The sequence below is a fragment of the Onychostoma macrolepis genome, chromosome 18 (assembly GCF_012432095.1).
Source record: "Onychostoma macrolepis isolate SWU-2019 chromosome 18, ASM1243209v1, whole genome shotgun sequence".
Classification (NCBI taxonomy): Eukaryota; Metazoa; Chordata; class Actinopteri; order Cypriniformes; family Cyprinidae; genus Onychostoma; species Onychostoma macrolepis.
In genome coordinates, this window is record NC_081172.1 from 14,097,640 (window position 1) to 14,121,505 (window position 23,866).

General features: G+C 36.6%; 1 protein-coding gene and 1 long non-coding RNA gene across 4 annotated transcripts; one reads left to right on the forward strand and one right to left on the reverse strand.

Moving 5' to 3' along the window:
- Window positions 1–578: 578 nt before the first annotated feature.
- nr2f2 (nuclear receptor subfamily 2, group F, member 2) lies at window positions 579–15,327 on the reverse strand. 3 transcript variants are annotated; one of them, XM_058751334.1, is made up of 3 exons: window positions 14,089–15,327; window positions 12,513–13,058; window positions 579–10,624 (listed from the first exon to the last, which is right to left on the reverse strand). In XM_058751334.1, exons 1-3 carry the CDS (start codon window positions 14,546–14,548, stop codon window positions 10,350–10,352), a joined length of 1,281 nt encoding a protein of 426 aa, XP_058607317.1. In that variant the 5' UTR covers window positions 14,549–15,327; the 3' UTR covers window positions 579–10,349. The 3 variants fall into 3 exon arrangements, with proteins under 3 accessions (XP_058607317.1, XP_058607319.1, XP_058607318.1); XM_058751336.1 differs by having other exon boundaries at window positions 12,513–13,040; window positions 14,764–15,325; XM_058751335.1 differs by having other exon boundaries at window positions 12,513–13,040; window positions 14,089–15,324.
- Window positions 15,328–16,940: 1,613 nt separating this feature from the next.
- On the forward strand, window positions 16,941–23,338 carry LOC131523906 (uncharacterized). The gene is made up of 3 exons (XR_009266876.1): window positions 16,941–17,472; window positions 21,705–21,809; window positions 22,868–23,338. It is a non-coding gene; the product is annotated as an uncharacterized LOC131523906 (long non-coding RNA).
- Window positions 23,339–23,866: the final 528 nt, after the last annotated feature.

Here is a 23,866-nt window from a genome sequence, read left to right on the forward strand (position 1 = left end):
TTTTACATATAATTTTGTAAGACTTGCAGTTGTCAGTGAACGTGAAGTGGACAATAGAACACAGCTAAGAGAAAAAAAATTGTTCAGTGGGTCGATCGTGAAGGTCAATCATATTTAGAAATCTGCTTTCTTTTTAAATTGTGTACATTTGTTCCTAAAACTGTCCGCGTGGACACCTGACGATATGACATAATTACGTTTAGTTAGTTTCAGTAAATATATACTGAAATTCATTTATACTTTAATTGAGATTTAAATGACTGAATTATTGTATGCTGTAGTCAAAGGAAACGATACAGGAAAAGAAAACATAGGCCTACTAATTTTGAGTGTTAAATCTTCATACAATTTTTGAAACTTTATAATAATAATAACAATAATAAACATTTATTTTAACAGGGTATTATTACTAGGTGTAAACAGTACATTTATAAAGTTTTCAACATGTGCATCAAAATGTTACAGTTCTTTATTCATAAATTGTTGTTGTTGTTTTTAATTTTCTAGATAGAGTGTGAGATTTCTTTTTACCATACAAAACGTTTTACCAGATTCCCAATAAAATACGAGTCATCCAATTGTCAGACGATACTATTTATTATATCACTATAATAAACAGCATGCATTCCTTCTCCTAAATCCCACAATTCATGTGAATTATCTTACAAAACTTATGTTTGAAAAACAAAAAAGTTAAGGAGAAATGCAACATTAAACATCAAGTTATCCGAATGTACAAGCACATGTGAAACTGCAGAAGAATGGACAAAATAACAAAGTCAGCAGCAAAACAAAAATATAAATAGAATTTGCAATAAATATATAAATAAATAAATAAATGTACATGAATTGGAAAGGAAGGTAGTAAGACGATGTATGTACAAGCCATTACTATGTTTACAGTATCACATTTTTAAAGTAGCCTACATTTTTAATACGTTAAATAAATGGGTTGATAATAAATTACAGATAACAAATTACAAAATATCTGTAACAAATTTACAGATTTAAAAAAAAAAAAAATGTATTTGTGGTACACGGTTGGTTTTCAAACTCAAAGGTAATAAGTATGGACAAACAGAAAAAAAAGGATAAATAGAATCTTGAAAAAAATAAAATAAAATCTTAATATTTGATACATTTTAATAACTGTGTAATATATCAACATTAACCAATGAGAAAGACAATGTCTGATAACTTCGACATGTGTGACAAAACCAGCGGGTAGTAAAGGAACCTCTCTTTTGACAGATGAACAAAATAGCGCCATCTTGCTTTCAAATGTAAAACAGCAGCCTCAGTGAAAAAAAACATGTCTGATTAAGCGGGAGATGTCTGTTGCTTGTGTTTTTGATGCACACAGCAAAATGAAACCCAGTTCAAACCTACATTTTTAAAATTCCTGTTTTGCTCTCTAAATTAATAAATATTAGTAGGCTATATTAGTGCTTTTTCTTCTTATGTACAAATAAATCTCTATGTTTTCCCTTTATTTTATTTTCCCTGCACTATTGAGCTGTATTTTCTTTCTTTAAGCATCTCCATACTGAAGTCGACAACATGCTTACCTCTCTCAGCATGACTGGCAGCAGTGCTTGAGAATTTAATGCACCCGTGTCTTATTGTTCAATCCATGCAAGGATTGTAGCTGGAGGGGGCCGCTAATGATCTTGAAAAAAGAAACAGGGAGCATGTGTCTCCAGAACTGACATCGCCCGCTATCATGAAAGCGATGGCGCGGGTGTCGGGGTCTGTGTCTTTCTAAGTAGGCTATCACTGTGCACTCACTGCTCAGATGTTTAGGTGTACATCTCAAACTGATGCAGCCGCACAAAATTCGAGATAGTATGGAGGAAAATCTCCCGTTTCTCCTGTTTGAAAATGATGTTTTAATGATTAGCCTACATGCACTATCCTATATATTTAGAAACTAAGTAATTCACACCAACGTGTTTATTTCATTTTATTTTTGATGTATTTATTGATTGATTTATTGTTCAAATCTGAATGTACATTTGTCCGATCCACTAACTAATAGCTATTCAAAGGAGATTTCACAACCTGAGTAATAAACGTCAATATTAAGATCTTAGCAAAACACGTGTTTGCAGCATAAGTTGTGTTTGAAAAGAAGTTGTGATAATAACCAACTTTTCTGTACATTTGATTTTCAAAGTGTAGCTACTTCTCAAAGAGAGGCATGGCTCTTTACGGAGAGATGGAGAAGAAAGAATAGCAGTCAGCGGTCGAGGACAAAGATATCCAAGGCCTTCGTCGCTCGGTGTCTTTTTACACTGCTGTGTTGAGAGGATTTGATATTTGCGTCTCGTTGAAACACTGTTATCTTAGAAATAGATTTGGACGGTTGAGTTACCGTGCTCTAACCTAATAAAGCAGGTGCATGTGAGAGGTGTCTTAGCCCGTTTATGTGTTACACGTGTTTAAATAACACAATTAATGATTCCCTAAAAGAAGCAATAAAAATAGCAATAATATTTAATTAATCATTCGTTCATTAAATCATAGGTAACTTCATATTATAATGAACTAGCACGGTTTATTCTGTGATGATTCCATGTTTCTTTGTTTGATCACAAACGCTTTTCATCTCGATTTTTTTTTTTTTTTTTTTTAAGAGCACCTTTCATAGCTGTCTGAAACTGGAGGAATCCTGTATTCGTTTCTTAAACCGGAGTCTGTTCAATAGAGGCAAACACCTTTACATAGCCTATTACAGGCTACAAGAATTTACACTTGTTATATGCTCAGGGGATTAATAATACTGAGACGCTTAACATCTAAATATTACAAAATAAAGATGACAAACACACTGAAAAATAGTAGGCCTATCTATAATGAAAAAATAATAATAATAAATTCTCCATGACGACATCAGTTAACACCACCACCACCAATAATAATAATAATAATAATAATAATATAGTAGCAGCAATAGAAGAAGTAGGATTTTTAAAAAAAGTACACATTTGTCCTCAGTATGGTTCTGACCACTCTGAAACATTTACACCCTTGATGTTACCACTAAGTTGACTTTTAACTATAGCAAATGAACAATGAAAAATGGTATAACATTATTTTAAACTGACCCTACATCCTAAAAAAACCCCACTGTGATCCTCGAACGCTCTCCACAAAAACGTGCATTAATCATCAAATGTGATTTGCATGTGGTTCTAAATATAAACATGCGAAATGCAGTCCTAGCGTTCAAAAATTCTCTCTATAAAAAGTAATTTCCTTTTGAAACTGATTAGCCTATTATCAATTATTTTCGAACCACGATAAGAAACAGATTTGGATCCAATAGTCCCACTTTTTCAAGTCAAAATCCAAGTTCTGCATATTAGTTTAGATGGTACTATGACTGTCTTTATTTTTGAGCTTCAGATCTCTCTCTCTCTCCTCCTATTGGTTCCTCTCTCACGCGCAGTAAAGTGAGTTCACTGACTCAGACCAGCGTTTAACTCTAGCGTCAGACACACACAGCGTGTGCAGTCGGTAGAAGGCCGCTTTACACAGGTAGCCTATCACATTTTGTTGACTTTGCGTCGCTAATGTTTTAAGTCTTTAAATTCAGGCATTTCTCAGTCGGAAATTAAACAGGATGTTATCGACTTGAAGCGATGCTATATATGGGCGCTTTAGAAAAAAAGATCAATCTTACGGACTCAAAATGAAAGTCATTCGGTTCAAGATGTTAGTAAAGTTGCCGAGTAGCCTATTGGCAAATGACACTATAAGACGCTGCAACATTTAAAAATATTAAGCCTATGCTGTGGGAGAAAAAAACAAACAAACAAACAAAACAAAAAAACAGTAAATTGTAAGCAACGTGCCCCTTACTATGTGCATTGGTGCAACTGTCACTTTTTTTCTTTATTGGTAACCTATGTTCCCCCTTTCGGCGGTAGGCCTATTTCACTTGAAGTAGCTTAAACAGGGACGAAAAGAGGTTGATTCACGCGGACCATCTAAAAACCTACAGAATGTTTAGCGCAAGAAGGAACCCAAAATGTAGAACGCTCAGGATGTGTGATTTTCTTAAGAAACAGTGAATGGACGTCATTGTAAAGACGTGTGGTAGTTATAGACAGATGTCTGAGAAGAACCCGTGCACTGGGAATGCTAATGAATGAAACAAGAATTAACCCGTCCATTTGAAACTGTGCTAAAGATCAGTATGTGACCTGCTCCTTTGCTCCCAACAAATCGGTGGAAGAGAAAAACTTCGCCATAGACTTTGTGATGTTTCATTGCAGAAAGACTGCGACAAAACGGAAATATTTTTATAAACAGCATAATTAACAATTATTACACTAACAAAGATCGCGTGTTAGTCCGTTTTATAGCTACTTTTAACATCTTCTGCGTTAGTTCATAGATTATTGTGTGATCTAAGTAATGATAAAAATAGCCGAACATTCTTCACCCTCAAGGATTTGACACCTTATTTTGTATGAATGGAGCAACCCAAAATGTTTTGGGAAAAAGGTTTTAAAAAAATAAAATGGGGGGATGGGATGTCCAATGGTTTGTATATAGTCATGCAGTGATGTAATCCCTCCCCTTACCTTGGTACGTTGCAAGTTATACTAAAATAATATATCAAGCTTAAAGTATTTAATGTTATTGATTTAATGCTTGTTTTAGCCCAGACTGAACAGACTACACTTCGAAGCATCTCACCAACCCCCTCAGTCTCTCCCTTTGTGTTAAAGTTGGCTCAAGGTCTCGGGAGGTCCTGGAAGTGACAGTTCTGTGAATAGCGGGTAGATGGCACAATTTTCTAACATTTAGAGAGAGGAACCCACCGAGCCGAGAGCAGCAAGTCTATTTTAAAGCACTTTATTCAAAATAACAAAGACAGACGGACAGGCGAAAATGCACATACATCGCAATGAATCATATTATGTTTTGGGTAACCAATACGAGTGTTTTTTATGGCTCCATTTTAGAATTATATCTATATAAAAAAATTAAATAGGCATAGCCTACTGACCCAATCTTGCATTTGGCGGTTTTGTAAAAATATAAAATGACTATTAATATGAAGATTATCGAAGATACAAGCATTTACTTAAAACACTTGTAAAAAGGAAAGAAAATCGCTTATGTGCTAGACTAGGCCACATTAAATTGTTGTTTAATTGCTCCATTCCACTCAATTTGCAGCAAATATATAGATGACGTCAGACAAAAGTTCTCCAAAGTACCTCATTATTTGAAAAGCCAAAACACTAAGGTCGTGACGAGAGTTTTTCTCATATAAACTGATATAAATCTGAGGGCTGGAGTTATGGACAGGTCCCCTCTATATTCAGCAAATCTTACGAGGGGCAATAAATATAATGAAACAGAAATATGTTGATACTCAAGTGACGTGAAGGAACAACACAGACGTTAAATTGTCTTTTTTTTTTTTTTTTTTCTAAGGGAGTGGGGGTCTATGCTTTGCTTATTATCGCTGCTCTTTGGAGGTCGCTATGGAAACCAATTGCTGGCTCTTCCTTCGTCGAGCTCATCATACGAACAACACAAGCGAGCATATGATAGCCTATCTCAAAGCTATGATGACTTTTGCTAAGGACTCTAACAGATGTATAACCGATCGACAAAACCACATTCACTTAGCTTGAAGACATAGTAAGGGTTAGGCCAGGTCATCATTAACCTGGTATTAAAATGAAGTTGAAAACCTCCAAAACAAACAGTATTTTATTTTATTTTTTCCTACAGTACCACAGTTAGGCCAGATAATTATGTGCTAACTTTTTAAAATTGGGCCTATATTTAATTATTTTAGGAACATCAGCAATTTAGTGAAGACGATGCTGGATGGCGGTAACCGAGCTATTCAACCCTTCGCGATCGCCAACACCTTACATTTACACAGTAGGTAACGATTTTTGAGGCAGTTTTGCCGAACCCACAGCATCACATAATAACGCCTTTATGAAACAAAGCCCCTGCACCTGCAAGAATATCGATGTGCTTTACTCGAGTTTAAAATGTCTGCTATAGATATATAGTTAATCAACGGAGAAGCAGTTAGAAATCATTTGTTGTTGGCTCGGCTGGCCAGCCATATCCCACAGTACTTTTTCCACGAAGAAATAAATAAAAGTGACATTGTACTGAGGGAGACCTCATTAGTTCGTTGTCCGACGCTAATAAAAGAACAGAAGTGCAAATTATAGAGTTCAGCCTCAACACACGCTCTGTCAACTAAAATCAAGTCTGTGAAGACATGATCCAAATTACTACTAACCTGCTCTGGTAAGCCTATCAAAGCAAAACGTGCATATAAAGCAAAGGAACTGACAAATCATCTTTGACAAAATATGGTACCATACAACTTAAGATCTGTGACGGTTGTGTACGATGGAATTTGTTGCAAAGACTTACATACTGGAATTATTTTTTTTAAAGCATGCAATGCCAATGTAATCATTAAGCAACTACTAATAGTATCTCGAGTAGTTAATAGGTCTCATCACTGTGTCATAATTACAAGCCTTCCTCTGCAACATGCATTAGCGCTCCCATCAAACACACATCCTGGACGACGTTTTAAACAATAACAAACATCCATCAATCATTTCCGATCACCTAAACGGGCCTTTACCGATAGCCCCGAAACAAACAAACTTACCAGAATTACGCTATAACTCTTGCCTTCCCGATCAGTTTCGAGGAGGACCCTGAATCTTTAGTAAATAAATAAATGAAATACATACATTCATTTAATATAAAGGTTATTTAGCTCTATATAATTTAATATGCACTGTACTGTTTATTATTATTATTAGTAGTAGTAGTAGTAGTAGGCTATGCAGTTGAACAAAAACTAGCAATGGTGGTAGTGGTCTGATTACCATAATTGTTCGTCCCATTTTCCCTCAGCCATCATAAGTTAGACTATACTTTATCTCAGTGTGCCTGATCAAATATCATAACAATAAAGTGTAACAAAGCTATATTTGGGGTCAGGATGTTACCATTTTTTCCTCAAAGCTATACCCAAGTAGTAGAATTTGTAAAACGAAATCTGGAAATTTACTGTATTTTAGGGAGAAACTAACGAGCTAGCAGAGGTCTTGTTAAATTGGGCTACATAACCCTACGTAAAAAAGGAAAGTAAGTTTTAATTACATTGACAATGAAAATATCAAGCATATCTTTGCATTTTAGGACTCTTGGACTCCTGACAAAAACTTTAACACGGTTTCTGTCTGAAGCAATTTTTTTTTTTTTGGGGGCTTTTGGTGTCGATTGAGGGGGCCTTTTCTCCTAGCAATGTGGTTTCTATTACAAGACACCGCTTTGCTCCGGGGAGCCGTAGCTTGCGTTGAATTGCAAGACGCCATATTGACTCAACTAATAGGACACCAAGTTGAAGGCGCAGTTTACAGGATAGCTTCACACGCTTGGTGTCCTCTAACAGATAGCCCCAAATGTGACATATAAAATACTGCTATCGAGGTAGAACAAACAGTGGGCCTGCATTTTGTCATTTGTCACGTTTACAACAAGATGGCATTTCATTTGACATGTATTGAACGTCCAATGTTGCATTTCATGCGACTTCAGTTCCGACGTGTCAGTACCTGCTCTGAGAAGATTTTATGTATTTAAATGGAAAGTGATACCCAACAAGGCAATGAGCAAGAACCTCTGCGCATATACACACAATCTATACCTGGTAAGTAGCAATGACATGATACTTGATGTTTCTTCATTGTTTTATCAAAAACGGATTGATATTAATGTGTAAAAAGTAAATTGTTAGAGGGCGAATCAAAAGTACTTTCTCAATTTAAGCTGCAGCACTTTGCACGTGTATTTACATAGCCAAATTTAGACGTAACCTGGACAATTTCCCATGCCAAACCTCGGCGTCACCCTCGCACCCCCAACAGACTCTCTCTCTCTCTCTCTCTCACACACACACACACACTCACACACACTCACTCACTCACTCATCTCTCTCTCTCATACACATACGTAAACCCAACCTTCAGCAGTTTGAGACAGAGCATGAGTTCACTGTTCGATAGAAGGGCAGATTTGTCTGCTAATGAATAACACAACATTGAAAGCCTTTTGATTTCAAATTCATAAATTATAATTTAATACCAAGAACAAATTTACAGCAGAATGCTTGTTTACAATAAGCTAACACAAACAAACAAGAATTGTTTTCAACTATAAACTTCCACACACACTCACGTATATCACTTGCAATTAATAATAATCAATAATAATAAAAAAGTATCTATACGTTATCAATACCCTGCAGTAATATATTTTATATATTTATATAAAAACGTGGGTCAGTTTAAACTGTTCATAATTACAATCATGTATCATTCACTGGTCCATATGTGGCAGAGAACAGCCCAAAATAACTGTTCAATCAACTACACAATATGATCCCTTTTTATCCAATCACAACATGGTGTCTTGTGTGTTGAAGAAAAGCCTCAAAACAAGGACGAAATTGCAAGCTTTCACACACACACACACAAGGCATCTGTTACAGACCGAAAAGGAGCAGAACACCAAGTCAAAATAGCCACCCCTTTCCAAACCAGCTCACCCTGTTAAGTGTCAACCTATCGTCGAACATTTTTTCCATTTTTTTTTTGTCTTTTTAAATACAAGGGCTAGTGTACTGAATGCACAGATTATATCTATACAGTCAAAAACATTTACATTTATATATATATATCAAAGGTAAAATAGGTTAGCGACCTGTGGCCATGCATTCACAGTCTAAATACATGAAAAAGAAAGGAAGAAAAAAAAAAACATTTGTCTTAATATGTATGTACATTACAAACAGAACTTTCAGTGCTACTAGCTAAGTCTGTCACTCATTTGAAGACATTTGTATTACCGAAAAAATTGGCAACCACAGTTTTATTCTTAATCACATATACGTTGTATAAAGAAAAAGTCTTTGAAATGAATTGACCTATATTTACAAGAATACTGCCTCTACTTGTGTTTTTTTTTCCCTCAAGTGAAATGAACAATTATAAGACTTTGTAAATTCTAAGCGTGTTCCCCATGGTGTATAGACTTCAGTAACCGTTAATAACACATTTGCGCTGTACAGGCACTTTAATGCTTTAAGTGTTGAGGGACATTTATAGGGACGTCTTATTAATACTGCTGCTTTATCATTAAAAGAATGATGACCCATCATTTCCCCCACGTTCAAAATACAGTTTGCTGTGGCAAAACACTTGAGCGAGAATTCGCATGGGCGCAACTTAAGGTGGGTTCCGGTAATACATCTGAAAATATTAAGTGGGGGTCTCCTTAACTGTAAAATCAAACACGTTGTTCTAATATTTGCATTATAACCTGACGACCATTCCCTAACCCAAATATTTAAAAAAAAATGGAGGCAGGTCGTAACTCTCAACCAAATAAGATGAGTTTTTGCAAATACTTTTATGGCGCATATAACTAACTGATAGTTTTTGCTGAGTGGAGTATTGCTCCTGCATCCATTTTGGAGGATAATGATTTGTGGTGTCTATATCAAGTTAGAATAATAGTGTAAGACATTGGAACGTTATGTAAGTTTGAGTTGATCATGAAAATAATCCCTACTCTTGTTCATTAAGGGACATCAATGGAGTAAGTGCGCTTGCAGCATTAAGCATAGCCTATATTGCTGTGGATTTAGTTTTAATTCTCGAATTCTCGAAGAACGTCTTTACATTACTGAACTGTTCTAGAAGAAGTCATGGTTAATAAAAAAAAATAATAAAAAAAATAAAAATAAAATAAAATAAAAAAAACAACAACTGCATATACTACAGAATCACATAGGCCGGTTTGGAACCAGAAAGGAGGAACAAAAATTACAAAAACAGCTATAGATACATGGACACAGGACAACAAAGCAATTTGGAAAAAAAGAACTTTTTTCTTCTCTTCTTAATCTTTCCAAATTGTCGCTTAAATGCACTTTATAATAGTTTTGCTGTCCCAGAAACGATTATGAAAATCCTTGAATTATTTTACTCCTTTTTTCCTTTTGTATTAATTTTAGTGGGTTATTTATTTATTTCTTCATTTTTGCATTTATTACAAAAAACAACAAACAAACAAAAACATTAGAACAAACTGTTCAGAATGACACTGGGAGCAATCTCTGGATTTCGAGGCTTCACTGAATGTCTCAATTTTAAAATTCACAGTCATTGTATGAAAGTCTTTCTTCGTGAAAGTAAACTCGTGTAACAGCCGTTTCCTTCTACAAAAGAAGCGCTAACTATTGTAGTCACAGCCCCTTTGATCATTCCTTCTGCCTACTGAATCGACATGTAAGGCCAGTTAAAACTGCTCCCCGACAGCAACATATCCCTGATGAGGGTTTCAATTGGGGTTTTACCTACCAATCGGACGAAAAATAATTGCTCTATGACCGAAGACGAGACTGTACGGAGAGAGGGCAAGCGCAGTAATAACTTCCCAAATCGAGTTGGCTGGTTGGGATACTGGCTCCGAACGTACTCCTCCAGAGCGCACTGGGACTTCTCTTGCAAACTTTCCACATGGGCCACATCTGACAGGCCACAAGCATCTATAAGGAATGGAGAGATAATCAAATGTTTATTACATCAACTCTACACCTGGACCATCCATTTACAAAACGACAAGGCACACTACAGAATAACACATACTATTTCACTGAACATTGCTATTACGTCAGTATATACACACTGTACATCCCAATATCCCATAGCATGTAGCCTAACTAACGCAATGCACAAAACATCGCTTTCACCCGCCTACACGAGTTAACTTTAGCTTTTACGTTCAAATTCATACGAGATACACAAATCGCTTATACGCTGCAGTTCTGCTGGTACGTAGCCTATTTTTATAAAAGAGAGCTAACTGAATAAACATTCCAGCGTATGAGTTGTGCTAAACCTTTTGAATCGTGACCCAACAAAAGTTCTCCCCCCAAAAAATGACAATTTTGTAGCATGTGGGTCATACTATTATGGCAAAAAGATAAACAGGAGGACAATATATTAAATAAAAAATGTTAAGAAATAAAAAGTTAAAGTGTAAGCGTACTATACTGTATCGGTGTTGTTATTATTATTTTTAAAACATTTATAGAACCAACACACCCTTTAATCCTAAACTTTGAAACCATATTGAAAGCCGTTTTTTAAAAGATCGAGAGCAAAATATTCACAAGAGGTGGTATAAGACTTTAAATCAATAAGGTGATTGCAAATTGCTGCCCTACATGACATGAACTTTTAAAGGTGTAATGTTAACAACCGTTCCATTAATATGTCTTCTTTTAAGTTTTGATTCATTTATATGTTATTGTTGTATAGGAAGCATTATCTGTAAAGGAAGGAACTCAGTATATTTGCATTCTGGGGCAATTTTTATTGTGCAACTGGTAGGCTACTAAAGCTTCTCCAGTCATAAATTTTCGAGAGAATATATTCGCCGTTAAGTTTTAAATCTGTAAAACTTTTTCGCTTTAGCTATGTGATACACAAATAAAGAAAGGAAGTCAGGGTCATGACCCAGTTCTGGAACGAGTCCAGCATGTGTCTTGGATCCCTAGATCATCCTAACAAAACAAGGAAGAACTGTGAGCTTTTAACAACGCACAAAAATGTCTTGTCGTCCGCCACAATAAAGAACAATTAAACAAAACTAGCCACTAGTGTTTATCGCAACGTGAATATATCCATCAATTTAAACTATCGGCTCCAGTGTAAAGCTGGGCTGTGATATGTGTAAACGGAGCATTAGGCCTTTCTTCCCTTTCCTACACAGCCTCACCCCCTCCCTTCGAGCATGACATCCTTAATATCTGTCATTGCAAATAAATACAAATAATTGATTGCCCTTCAAGATCTCATTATGTTTATGTATTGTGAAACTACAATAAAATATGAATAAAGCTACAGTTTAGGCTTTGTGAGTCGACAGTGCTCATTTACTCACATTATGTGTATTTACATTATTACAAAAAAAAAAAACTAGACTACGTAGCTAATAAGCGCTATAGGGAAGCTTATTTTTCCATTATTTTGAATGCGTATAAATACATTTTTATGTATTGCTGGCTTTCACAAACTATTAATTGCATCACCATTTAATTATTAAAGGAGCATAAGTGTTAAAATAAATTCCTAAGCGTTAAATATAATTGCAGTATTATACTGACGATACGTCGAAGACTTTAAAAAATATTAGACAGAAGAAATATTTTTCCTAGTTTTACTTATTCATTGAAATTATTATTAGAGAGCTCTGCAAAATATTTACACTTACGTGGCTTTTACTAGGTGTGTGTTTTAATAACGTTTACAGATAAATATGCTAAAACTAGCACACGTACCGTTTTCTAGATTTTATTAAAACAATCCACGTTTCTTTACTGTACAAACACACTGAAATATAAACTAGATGTTTAGAAAATGAAAACTTACCTGAAGTGAACAAAACGATGGCCTTTAAACAGCTGTATTCAGCAGAGTCAACGTGCAATGCTTTGAGCTTTTCTACTTGTTCTTGGAAGATCCTAATGTGGTCCATAAAGGCGACCACTCTGTCCGCAGACATGGGGGAGGCATGGAGCCCAGCCGCCGCCAGAAGTGGAGCCACATGGAGCGGCATGGAGCATTGAGCAGCGTTGAGCACAAACAACTCACTCCAGGTCAACCTCAAAAGGGCAACCTGGTCGGTAATTTGGAGGTCTGGGAAGAAGGGAATATTCCTGGCCCACTCTACCGCACTAAACAGCATCCTGGCTGCCAGTTCACAAATGTTCTCGATGCCCATGATGTTGTTGGGCTGCATGCATTGACTGCCATACCGAGAAGTTGGGTAGGGCTCCGCTCGTAGTAGTAGAGAGATATATCCGGATAAGTAGGAATGGCAGTGCAGTGGGTCCCCATTTGTCAAGGCGAACTGACCATGGTGTGGCTGTGTGGGTGGCATCCGTCCCCGTTGCACGGCTGCAGTAAAAAGAGAAACTGTAGATATTGATGCTTGAATTCTACAACAACAAAACATAGCTTGACCTTGTTTCTACTTCACTTGGTGTGCTGTTACCACACAATTTGTTTAGAGAACTACACCAATTGCATTAATACAATCAATTATGCCACTTGACACGTGCAGAACTTTTAAACTATCAATGTGGCCTTCACGATTCTACTGTTAAGTGAAATAATAATTAAAAAAATAAATAAATAAACTAGGTTCACGATATGCTCACAGTAATGCTCTGCACCGTGCACTGCATTCACACAAAATAATTATAGTAAAATCCTGTTTTACTTAACAAAAAAAAAAAGAAAAAAAAAAGATATTGGCAAATGTTTAAATTTTAGTGTACTTGTCAAATAATTTGTGTTTACGTTTCACAGCAGACAACATGAGTCCAGTGAATACATGCACAAAGAAAGACATGAATGCTAACCCTTAACCTATTTAGCTAGCGACAGAGTCAGTTCTTCTGTCTATTGAGAATCTGCGAGCTAACTGGGTGTCTGGCGGATCGTTTATTAAAATAAATGCTATCAAAAGCGCAACAGTGATTATTATTTACTTTTATATCGGAGAGGAGCAATGTAGATTGCGGTCGATCTGGAGACCCTAGCCTAGTGTGTGTGTGTATGTGTGTGTGTGTGTATGTGATTTTGACGCTGCCTCTCCATACTCCCTCGCCATAACCGCACGGCATATCTGCAGTGATATTATTAAAAATAAACACAAACGCCCCTGTTTTCGTCGCCGAATAAAAGTGGTGATCTATTTAACGTTGCGAACATGTAAAATGCGAAATAGTCGCTCGAGAGAGGGTGTTCATTATACGAGCATTACGGGCGCCGTGATAACGCTAAGAATCGAGCGCTATAGGCGGTTCCTTCGCGTGCTGTGGTCGGGCAGACCGAGAGAGAAGAGTCGGGGATAAAATACAGGGGGGACGTAGCATGCATGGTTCAATCAGGCTAAATACAAAAGACAAAGACAGCAGTAAAACAACAAAAATCCCAATACCTTCCCGTCTCATGCCAACTTTGAGGCATTTTTTGAGGCGGCAGTACTGACACTGATTGCGATGGTGCTGGTCAATGGGACAATTCCTGTTGGCACGGCATGTGTAAGTGAGGTTCCTTCGTACGCTCCTTTTGAAAAAGCTTTTACACCCCTCGCAAGTGAACTGGCCATAGTGTTTGCCGCTGGATTTGTCCCCGCAAACCACGCACTCTATGTGCTGTGGTTGCTGCTTTTCCGACTGACTCTGCGTCGTCTGGTTCGTCGGGGTGGACTGTGTGTTGTTGTTCGGGGGTCCTTGAACGGGTGTCTGAGGGGTCGGAGGGGCAACCTGAGAGGCCGTTAGACCCAGTTGGCCTGGTTGAGGGGTTGGAAGGGATAGTCCTCCTTGGGCTTGCGATGAGAGGGTGCCCTGGGTCTCGGCCACATCGTCCTGGGAGCCTCTCCACACTACCATTGCCATATCTATCAGTCAACGTTAAAAAAACTTTTTGTTCCCCGTTTTTGGTTTCGGAATGCCTTGTTTCAAAAAATAATAACGCAGCACGGTGCCTTTATCACTTAGGAAGGTAAAATAAATAATTCAGGATCGGCACGGTCGGTTAGAGTCTGAATGTCCGTTCAAAGTTGCGCACCGACGACAAATAGTAGTCTATTTCTTGACTGAAATAGCGTTACCTGGCATGTGGTTAAAACTGAAGCAAAGACAAGCCGAATAGCAGCCTTGCTCTTAGAGGCCAAGTCCAGGGGCACTTGCAGTCATCCATCCAGTAAACCCATCAAGGAAAAAATGGGAAATAAACACGGCGGAAGAAGATACGAACAGAGCAGGACAGAGAACTTCGCGTGTGTAGCGATGTTCGGACGCGCAGAAACACGCAGCTTTCAAAGATACTTGCGACACGCGAGAAGTTCCAGCGTAAAGTCTCGAAGAAAACCAACAACTGGCAAAAAAATATTGCCGCTTCTTCCTTTTCTTCAGATGAGGTAGCGCTAGCAGCCGCGCGCAGTTGCAGCCTGTGCTCGAGTCAAATATGAAGTCAACTCTCCGGCAAGCAGGACTGATAATAAAACAAAAAGATCACAACCTACAGAACCTCCTTCATGCGCGTAAAAATAATAAGAGAGAGAACAGAGAATCAAAGTGATCAAATATGTTAAAAAGGGGGAGGTTAGGAAGTGACTGCGATTTGTAGGCGCTGGGCTGGCAGAATGCTTTCTCTCTGATCAGCTCACTGAGCTCTCTATATAGTGAACTTTGACACGACTGCTGCAACTTAGCACACGTTACCATGGAGATGAGTTGCCATATAAGGAAAGTGACTGTGTTTGACTGGTCAGAGCTCACGGACCTCCCCCTGAACCCTATTGGCTAGTCGGCACTTGTGCTACTTGGTTCTTTGCCAAAGCCAGGAATAAGGGTCGAGGAGCCGCTTGGTCCTAAAGAGAGTAGTACACAGTTCGATAGAAAAATGATCGCAATACATGTTCATTATTTTTATTTATTTGAAATAAAATCCACGACTGCCATATCTTTTAAAGCCGCTTTCCACGCCACATAGGTCCGGGGCTTTTGAAAAATCAATATTATGCAAATTTATATATAATTTTTGGTTTTTAAATAATAGGCTGCCTTCCCTCTTATGTGACCACAAAAATAATATCTCCGTGATAATGATATTTCTGTCATTTAGATTTTGGATTTTCTAATGTGTGTTACATGCATTGCATACCTTTTTGTTACATTTATATAGACTGCCCGCAACGTATATATGATTTGGTCACTTTCATTAATCCATTTATCCGCATTAACGCCTCGTTATAAATCATGAAACTGCATATCATTTATCAAGTCAATAATGCACTGACAAATACATTTAAAACAGAGACCGTTCACGAGGGAACAAGCAATTTACGCGAGAGGCTATTGTTGTAAGTTCGAGTACTTACACTGTCAGAGATGTAGCCTATGCGAAACTCTACTTTATCAGCAATAATGAAAAAATCCTACTAAGTTAATAAAAAAAAAAATAATAAAAAATCAACAAGAGTCAGAATGTGTGCAAGCTATATGTTTGCGAATTAGGCTAGAGTTGTTTAATTTTATCAGAACATCTTACATAGGCTTTTTTACGTTACGTCTGATTTTATATAGGCTACCAATCCCATAAATTAGCACAAATACCTATTATATTGGCGTATTACGTATAGGTCTTAAATTTAAGTCGAATGACTTTATCTTCAAAATCCAAAAAATATATCTGATGATTACTGACGTTTATACCGTTATCAACAATTTACAGTCTTACTTAGGAAATCAGCACCAATTGCCACATATGCTGTTGTCTATATGTTATTTCGTTGTAATCATGAATACTAGCAATAAAGTACTGAATAGCCTATTAGTTTTTTTTTTTTAAACTTGTCATCATAATACATTTATCCCTACGTACATCGAAAGCCAAACGGCCCTCAATACAGTATGTTCTTTTTTTCTTTTTTTTATGCAGAGATACATTCAGCCTGTTCTCATATAACAAAAGAGAATTTTAGGGTTCCTGTGTTTTTAGGGCCTTGGCACGCTACAGATATATTATTCAGTTAAGTTAATAAAATATCCCACAACTTTCCTCGAATGGATCAGAGGGTTTTCTAAGAAAAAAAAATCCCCAAAACATTCAAAAATCATGTAAACATAAGATGAATGATGCTCGTTGAGAAAACAGAAGCCCAAAAGTCTTATGTTAATTGCCATGGATGTTCGCTGGGAGCCTCGGGGTGGTCAAATGAGGTGACTCCCTTTTCGCTCCTCGGGTTATAAGTCAGAGCACATTTTTTTCAAAAGCTCGCTTGTTGAAGTCTACTTTCTGTATCACCAGAGGTTGTCGGAGTTGGGTCCACTAAAAACGTACAGTGCTAAATCACAGCATATGCTGCCTCGGAGGAAAAACGCTGAAGACTGGACGAACAACAGTATATGGGCGCCCCCTAGCGTTTGGATTATTTCTGCCTGATATCGCTCTTTAAGGTGGAAGAGCCATCTTAAATGGAAACTACATCGGTCGCTCGCCTCTCACATACACCAAACTAACATGCGCCTATTTTAATCTGATTAATGCTTTTGAGATTTCCTTCTAATTGACTTGGACGTTGCAGAGGTGCGCTTGTAGGTCTCTTCCACACATTTTCTCCACAGTGTTGTTCACGCACTGGAGTATTGCAGCGTTTCGGTTTATTTTGGCCAGTTTATTGAAACGATCAAAAGTGAGCACCGTACCTCATCTCTGACCATTCAAATGCCTGTATGTGAACAAGACAGCCGACAGCAATGCCGCAGAAGTAAATTATAGCGTACCTATGCAAAGTGGATTTTACCCCAAGATCAAGGTAAGTGTTAATATTTTCACACTTTAACTTGCGAAGCCACGGATGTTCCGTAGGCTATTTGTTTCTTTCTTTTTTAAAGCAAGAATGCGACTAGTAAAGACGCATAGAGAAACATGCATGCAATACACCAACATCACTTCTTAAATATCAGCAAAAATACTGACAAAGACCAAAAAGAAAGAAAAATAAATAAATAAATAAAATAAATAGTGCTCATGATGCGACGATTGTATAATGAATGGACAAAGTGTTCTGCTCAAGGATGCGTTTGCTAGATACAATGTTAATTTTTAATGCAAATTGTGAATGAATTCACAACACAAAAAACAATCAGGTTCACTTTAACATACATATTCCAAATAATATGTACATGCTAAGTGAGGTTTGATTCTCAACAATTATAGCCCAAACATACCAAATGCATATGATGTTGATTCGTCTTCCCCGTGATACATCCTCTCCTATATGAAAAATATATTTAGTCTTCTCTTTCTGTGCGAATTAACCCTCTGTTTGGAAGTGGAACCAACGTTTCCTTTTCCACTGACGGATTTATACACAAAAATACGGCTCTCTGTTTATTTGAATGATTACTAAAACTTTAGGGAGAGAAAAAAGACCAACCGACAAGCAAAATCGGTCAAACTTTTCTGCGACGCTTAAATCACATGTTAATATTTAGTAGGCTATATCCTAATTGAAGGACAGACGTGTTGATGACTTTGAAGAAAGAGATTTTTAGTTTTTGGTTTTGTTAAAAAAGAAAAAAAAAATGACAGAAGATGCTCCTGTGCGTCTTTTTCTTTTCCACAGAAGGTAAAAAGCCTCCTCGGTGCAGCTGCTTTGTGTGGGCTGTGTGATTGGGGGAGGGAGGGGGTGAAGTCAGGAGAGACACCTGTCTGTTTATGTGCAAACTAGTAACAGTGATATGCCTTTGTCGCTTTTTCAATGGTTAAGTCCAAAGTGAGGACTTTATTAGATCAATGAATTTCGATAATTGAAGCAATAAACCTTTACCGTTATGTAAATACTGTTTTAATATGTCATTAAGTTCATGAACAGACACAAACATAAATCTACAAGAGTGGACATGAGAACATCCCATCAATAAGGGTTTGATATTTATGCTTACACAGAATAGAATCAAGCTAACAGTAGGCTACTTCAGAAAACACTCCTGCTATGCAGTCGTCAGACGTCTATAAGCCACTGCATTCACCAGTGACGTCAAATTGCCGTATAGCAGACAATTATAGTTGAAGTAAAGTAATTCAGTCGATGCCTGATAGGTTTTAAGGGTTGTGTACGCAGGGAGCTTTAATTGCCTGTTCTGGTCTGCCCAACTATAGCCTTTAGCTACAAAGGAGTCAAGTTTCAGGACTGAGTAGTAGCAAATAAATATAGCCTAAATAAGCTGAACGGAATGTCATATAGGCATTCAAACAATAAATACATAAACAAATAAATAAATAAATAAACAAACGCCTGTATTCATATAGCTACCTTGTTTTTTTTTTTTTTTTGTTTGGTTTTTTTTTTACCCCATTTCCAACGCAAAGTCGTAAAGACACATTGGATTAGCCTATATTAATAGGCTATATTAAAAACAAAGGCCTCGAATGTGACTCCTTACACAAGCAGGTAATTACATGACGTATATTTCATTGAAAACCAAGTTTTATTCACTAGGTTATTTGTTCCACCTCTGAAAGATCACAAAATAAAAGCAAACGCCTCTAGCAACCGAGTAGAAATGAATCACTTTGCAGTTAAACTAGCCTGTAATCGGTGGTTGTGCTGAAGGAACTTTGGACGAAAGCCGTTTTCAAGCAACTTGATGTTGATCAGTAAAGTGCAAGCAAAGTTGTCCTGGTACATTTATCATTGTAAAACGCACTGCACAAGAAAGAGTCCTCACACACAGAGCTCAGCAAGCGTCCACACACACAATAGCGCTCCCCCATCGGGACCGCCATCGATTAGGACGAGACACTACACTAAATATTTACTGATCACACACAAATAGCAGGATCTTTAACGATTTTCCATGGCTGGGACGCGAAGAAAGGGGTAAATCACTTTATTATTGTTTGTAAAGTAAAGTACGCACGCTGGGACACGAGTGTGTAAGATGTGACTCCTGTAAGAGGAGTTATACGCGAATAAATCGATAGACATTGAATAAGCGAAGCTAAATATCCAAACTGCAGCAAATCTCAGTCATCAGCCGACTACACATAAAACTAGAATTTAAACCTCAAAGGAAACAGCTAAACTTTGATGAACTAATATATCAAATTTAATATCGAACATAAACAATACATAGGTTATAGGCCTATATATATATATATATATATATATATATATAGGCCTATTTTTCCAATGTATTCCCCCACCCCCCCAGCTTTTAATGAACACTCAGTACATTTATTTTGCTCATATTAAGTAACGGACATGACAATAATTTTCAAAAGCTTTACGAGCGCAGGTTTAGGCGCAGGTGTCTATTGCGCTTTGATGGGTTAGAAGAGGAAAGTTCACCCTAATCTTATCGCTGCCTCCACCGTATCCTTCAAGCAAGAGATAGAGGGAATCTGACCCTCGGGTCACTGAGATCCCGGCCTGATTAACCCTTACGGACCCGGTACGGAGCAGAGGTTAACCAGGCTAATCAACATGAGGAGACTGATTAAGGCGAATCAGACGTCAGAAGCACATAAATATAATTTATTCTTTTAAATATCTAATTATCAGCGAAAAATGTAACAAAATATACAGACGCATCTCACATATTCTAGGTTATTATAGGTAGCTAATTAGATGCATCATGATAATGAAGGGCTGACATATTTGGGCTTCAAGGTGATCATACTAAGACGTAACACTGTTATAATTCAGTTTTCACTTTTATTATTATTATTATTATTATTATTATTATCGCTGCTGAATGCTTTTTATTTGCATGCTTGTGTTGGGTTGATCAGACCTGTGGTTTTCATTGGTCCTGGGAAGCCACAGCACAGCACAGCACTTTTTGTCTCTCTTATTTGAAGGATTGAAAACCACTGGATCAGACGGTGTGGTTTAAAACGTGTCCAAACGAGCAAGTAATAGACCTGTCAGCTGGTGTGGTTGCAGTCTATATAGCACATCTGTTGTGACGTGAAGCATTTTCTGATATTTCGCGGTAATTAGCAATTACAATTCTCTTGGCCAATACTGCAATAAATTTGCGTTCGCAAATTAGCCGTTTTTATTCATTTTACTAGATGTAAAGGAAGCATTATCAATTTATTTTCAGACTGATTACACTTGTAAACATACTATGTGTGCGCATATCCACATTTCTTGCTTTGCAATTTGTAATAATATTTTAATAGCCTATTAAATATGTGTATAAACAACAAAAATATTTATGATATTTAAAATATTTATGATATCTTTTTTTTTTTTTTTTTAAAGTGTATAAACTAATTAAGTATAAGCAACATCAACTGAAAGCTGTTTTAACCAGCCTCACAAAGTCAGTAACAGAAAAAACTTAATCTATCAACTTGCTGGCAGTCTAAAATGTACATGACAAATGACATGAAATGTTTTCATAAACTATATTTCTAATATGTGGATGTTGTCTGAACTTTCACTTAAGCAAATACAGATTATGCCTGCTGGCACTATAGTTTATTGCTAATTTCCACCTGTACTTGTAATTGTACTCCTAAAAAGAGAGACAGACACTTCAGCATGTTTAAAATCTGATTATTCTCAATACATTAATCCAACATAACACAGAAAACTTTTGAAGTATTTTCTCACGCAAACCTGTCGTTTTTATTGTTTGTAATTTAAATGGATCTAAAAAACTCCCCTTGACATATTCTTCCAACTCATTGAAGAAAATCTCATATCGGTTACGGGCAAATTGAATAGGATTATGGTTTTATTCTCTACAGAAGCCTGGCTCTGTGCCCAAATATGGTGTAATTTGTTCAGCATTACCTTCAGTCTTAAAACAAAACCATTGCCCTGGGAATTCAGAAGACTTACTGCTTCTTCACAGGACAAGAAGTTCTTGCTATGTATTTCACTCTTTAAGACAAGAATATGGACCAATTGTTGCCACAGTCCATGAAAAGAGATCTTATGAAAGTATAGCCTACACCCATTTAACTTAGACTTCAAAATGTAACAGTGTGGGAAGTCTTTTAATGTTCTTTTCTTATTTCTTAAAGCGTAGCAATTATACCAGACTGCAGCGAGACTGAAGGGATACTCATGACCTGTTACACAAAGTGTACTTACTACAGAATGTAAAGCGTCATACTGAACTTATACAGGTAAAGGGTCAACTAAATACACTTATGGTGCAAAAAAAGATATATTTAAAACTACTTCTGTCATTAATCTGATATAATTCACCCACAGTATGTGATAAGGGATTATGCTAATTGTTTGCCATATGCAGTCAGTTTAGAACATGCAGCATATGATTATGAATGAAGATTTTGAAGTGATTATTTCTATTTGTATTCTGCAGTTGAGTTGGGTTGTATGTATGTATGGCAATGTGACATTAGCAAATATTTAGTTTGTACTTTTGTTGGTTTCCTACTATGCATATGCGGTCTTTGTTTACAAACTGACTATATCAAGATTAAGGCATTAATGGAAGGCTCACAGGTTCAGAGGGGATGCTGTAATATATAATGGCATAAAAAAAAAGAAACCTAAAAAACATTAATATCATGGTTAAATTTTACAATTAAAAATAAATAAACTAATAAAATCAACAATTTGTCTAAAACATGAAAACAGGGATTTAATTGGCAATTAAATTCTTATTAAAACTTTGATGCAAGTGTGTATGCAAGTCTCTGTGTGATTGATTCATTCAGTTGGAGCAGGTTACCCTCTCCCTGTCTATTTCTGTTTGCCCTAAGGGCCAATCTAAGAAGCCAGCAGAATCATGATAGATCACAGAGTTCGATTCTCCAATGATGGATTACAGTGTCAATTTAAACAGCAAACGCTTAATTTGTTTAAATAATCTCTTCTTAGACTGAATGGCAAACTTCCATTTTCCACTTCACATCAAGTCAAAAACCTGGTGTATAACAAAAAAGTGTGATGCAAATAATATGGACTTGCATGCATGTTATTAGTATTGTTTATTTATTTTCACACGTATTCATCATTATAATCATTCTAAATAGTTCCTTTGTTACACTTATCATCCCTTCACATACCCTAAATTAAAACAAATAAGATAACAGACAATATAGTTGTAACAATAAAAGTCACCTATAAGTGTTTTACTGTAATACAGGAATAATAATAAGCAAGAATTTTGTTGCTATTGACAACTCAAACTATGATCAACTGTCTGAAACTATAGGTAGAATACGACGTTCTGGCAGACTAGCTGTGCATTGTCTCAGACCTCTGCAGGACTGTGACGAGGGCAGAGGACACGGACACTGTGAGAACCGAAGAATGCTGAGCGGTGACGTTGACATCAACACCAAATGCATGATGGGAGGAGGAACAAAGTAGGGAAAGTAGGGAAGGTAGGCCTTAATGTATGCTTTTGAACCACTGGATCAACTAACCTGTAATAGATTCTTTTATAGGCAAAAGGATCATTGGCTGACAACGAACTGCTTGAAATCAACTATGTACGTATTGTAATTCTACATATACTGTTATGATGCATGATTAAATAATGCAACTGAACAAGAAATAGCACTGTATTTCAAGAAAAGAAAATCTTCTCTTGATGACAATAGTAGAAATGTTTTATTATCTACTGTACAATAATTTTTGCCAAAAGCACAAGTAAATAAACATGGGTCCTGTATGCATGTTGTTTGTTATTATTAAATATCTATCTATCTATCTACAGTATCTATCTATCTATCTATCTATCTATCTATCTATCTATCTATCTATCTTTAATCGTCAGTTATTTTATGGGAAATTATGTAAAAAGCATGTCTTTAGCTACGAAGGATTTGTCCCCATGCCTTTCTTATGAAGTCTACAGCATTCCAATTTTAAATATAAAGCTTTTGTGCAAATGTGAATTTGAAATAGCTAAATGTTGGTTGTAGTACAGCTCTAAATCTTCATTTAATATGGAGCTGTAACTGACATTTTTATTGCAAAAAAATTACCATTAAAGTTTCCATTTCTTTAGCTGTTATGAACAATTCTAGATATATATTATTTTCCACATATACACTTCTGCATTTACTATACTAGTCTGGATTTAATCACCGGCCACTAGACGAAACCCATGTTATTAGGGAATATAAATGTTTTCAAAAGTAATCAAAGAGCCAAAGCAGAAGAAAAGAGATGAGAAAGACAGAAGGAGGGAGAGAGAGATTCAGAG

Bases quoted from the DNA above. Each gene is read 5' to 3' on its own strand.
- nr2f2 (XM_058751334.1), bottom strand. From the start codon at position 14,548: ATGGCAATGGTAGTGTGGAGAGGCTCCCAGGACGATGTGGCCGAGACC. The intron at 13,059-14,088 runs GTATTGGGATTT...CAATATCTACAG, and splicing joins AGTTGGCATGAGACGGGAAG to TTTCTCTTTTTACTGCAGCC. The intron at 10,625-12,512 runs GTAAGTTTTCAT...CATTCCTTATAG, and splicing joins CATCGTTTTGTTCACTTCAG to ATGCTTGTGGCCTGTCAGAT.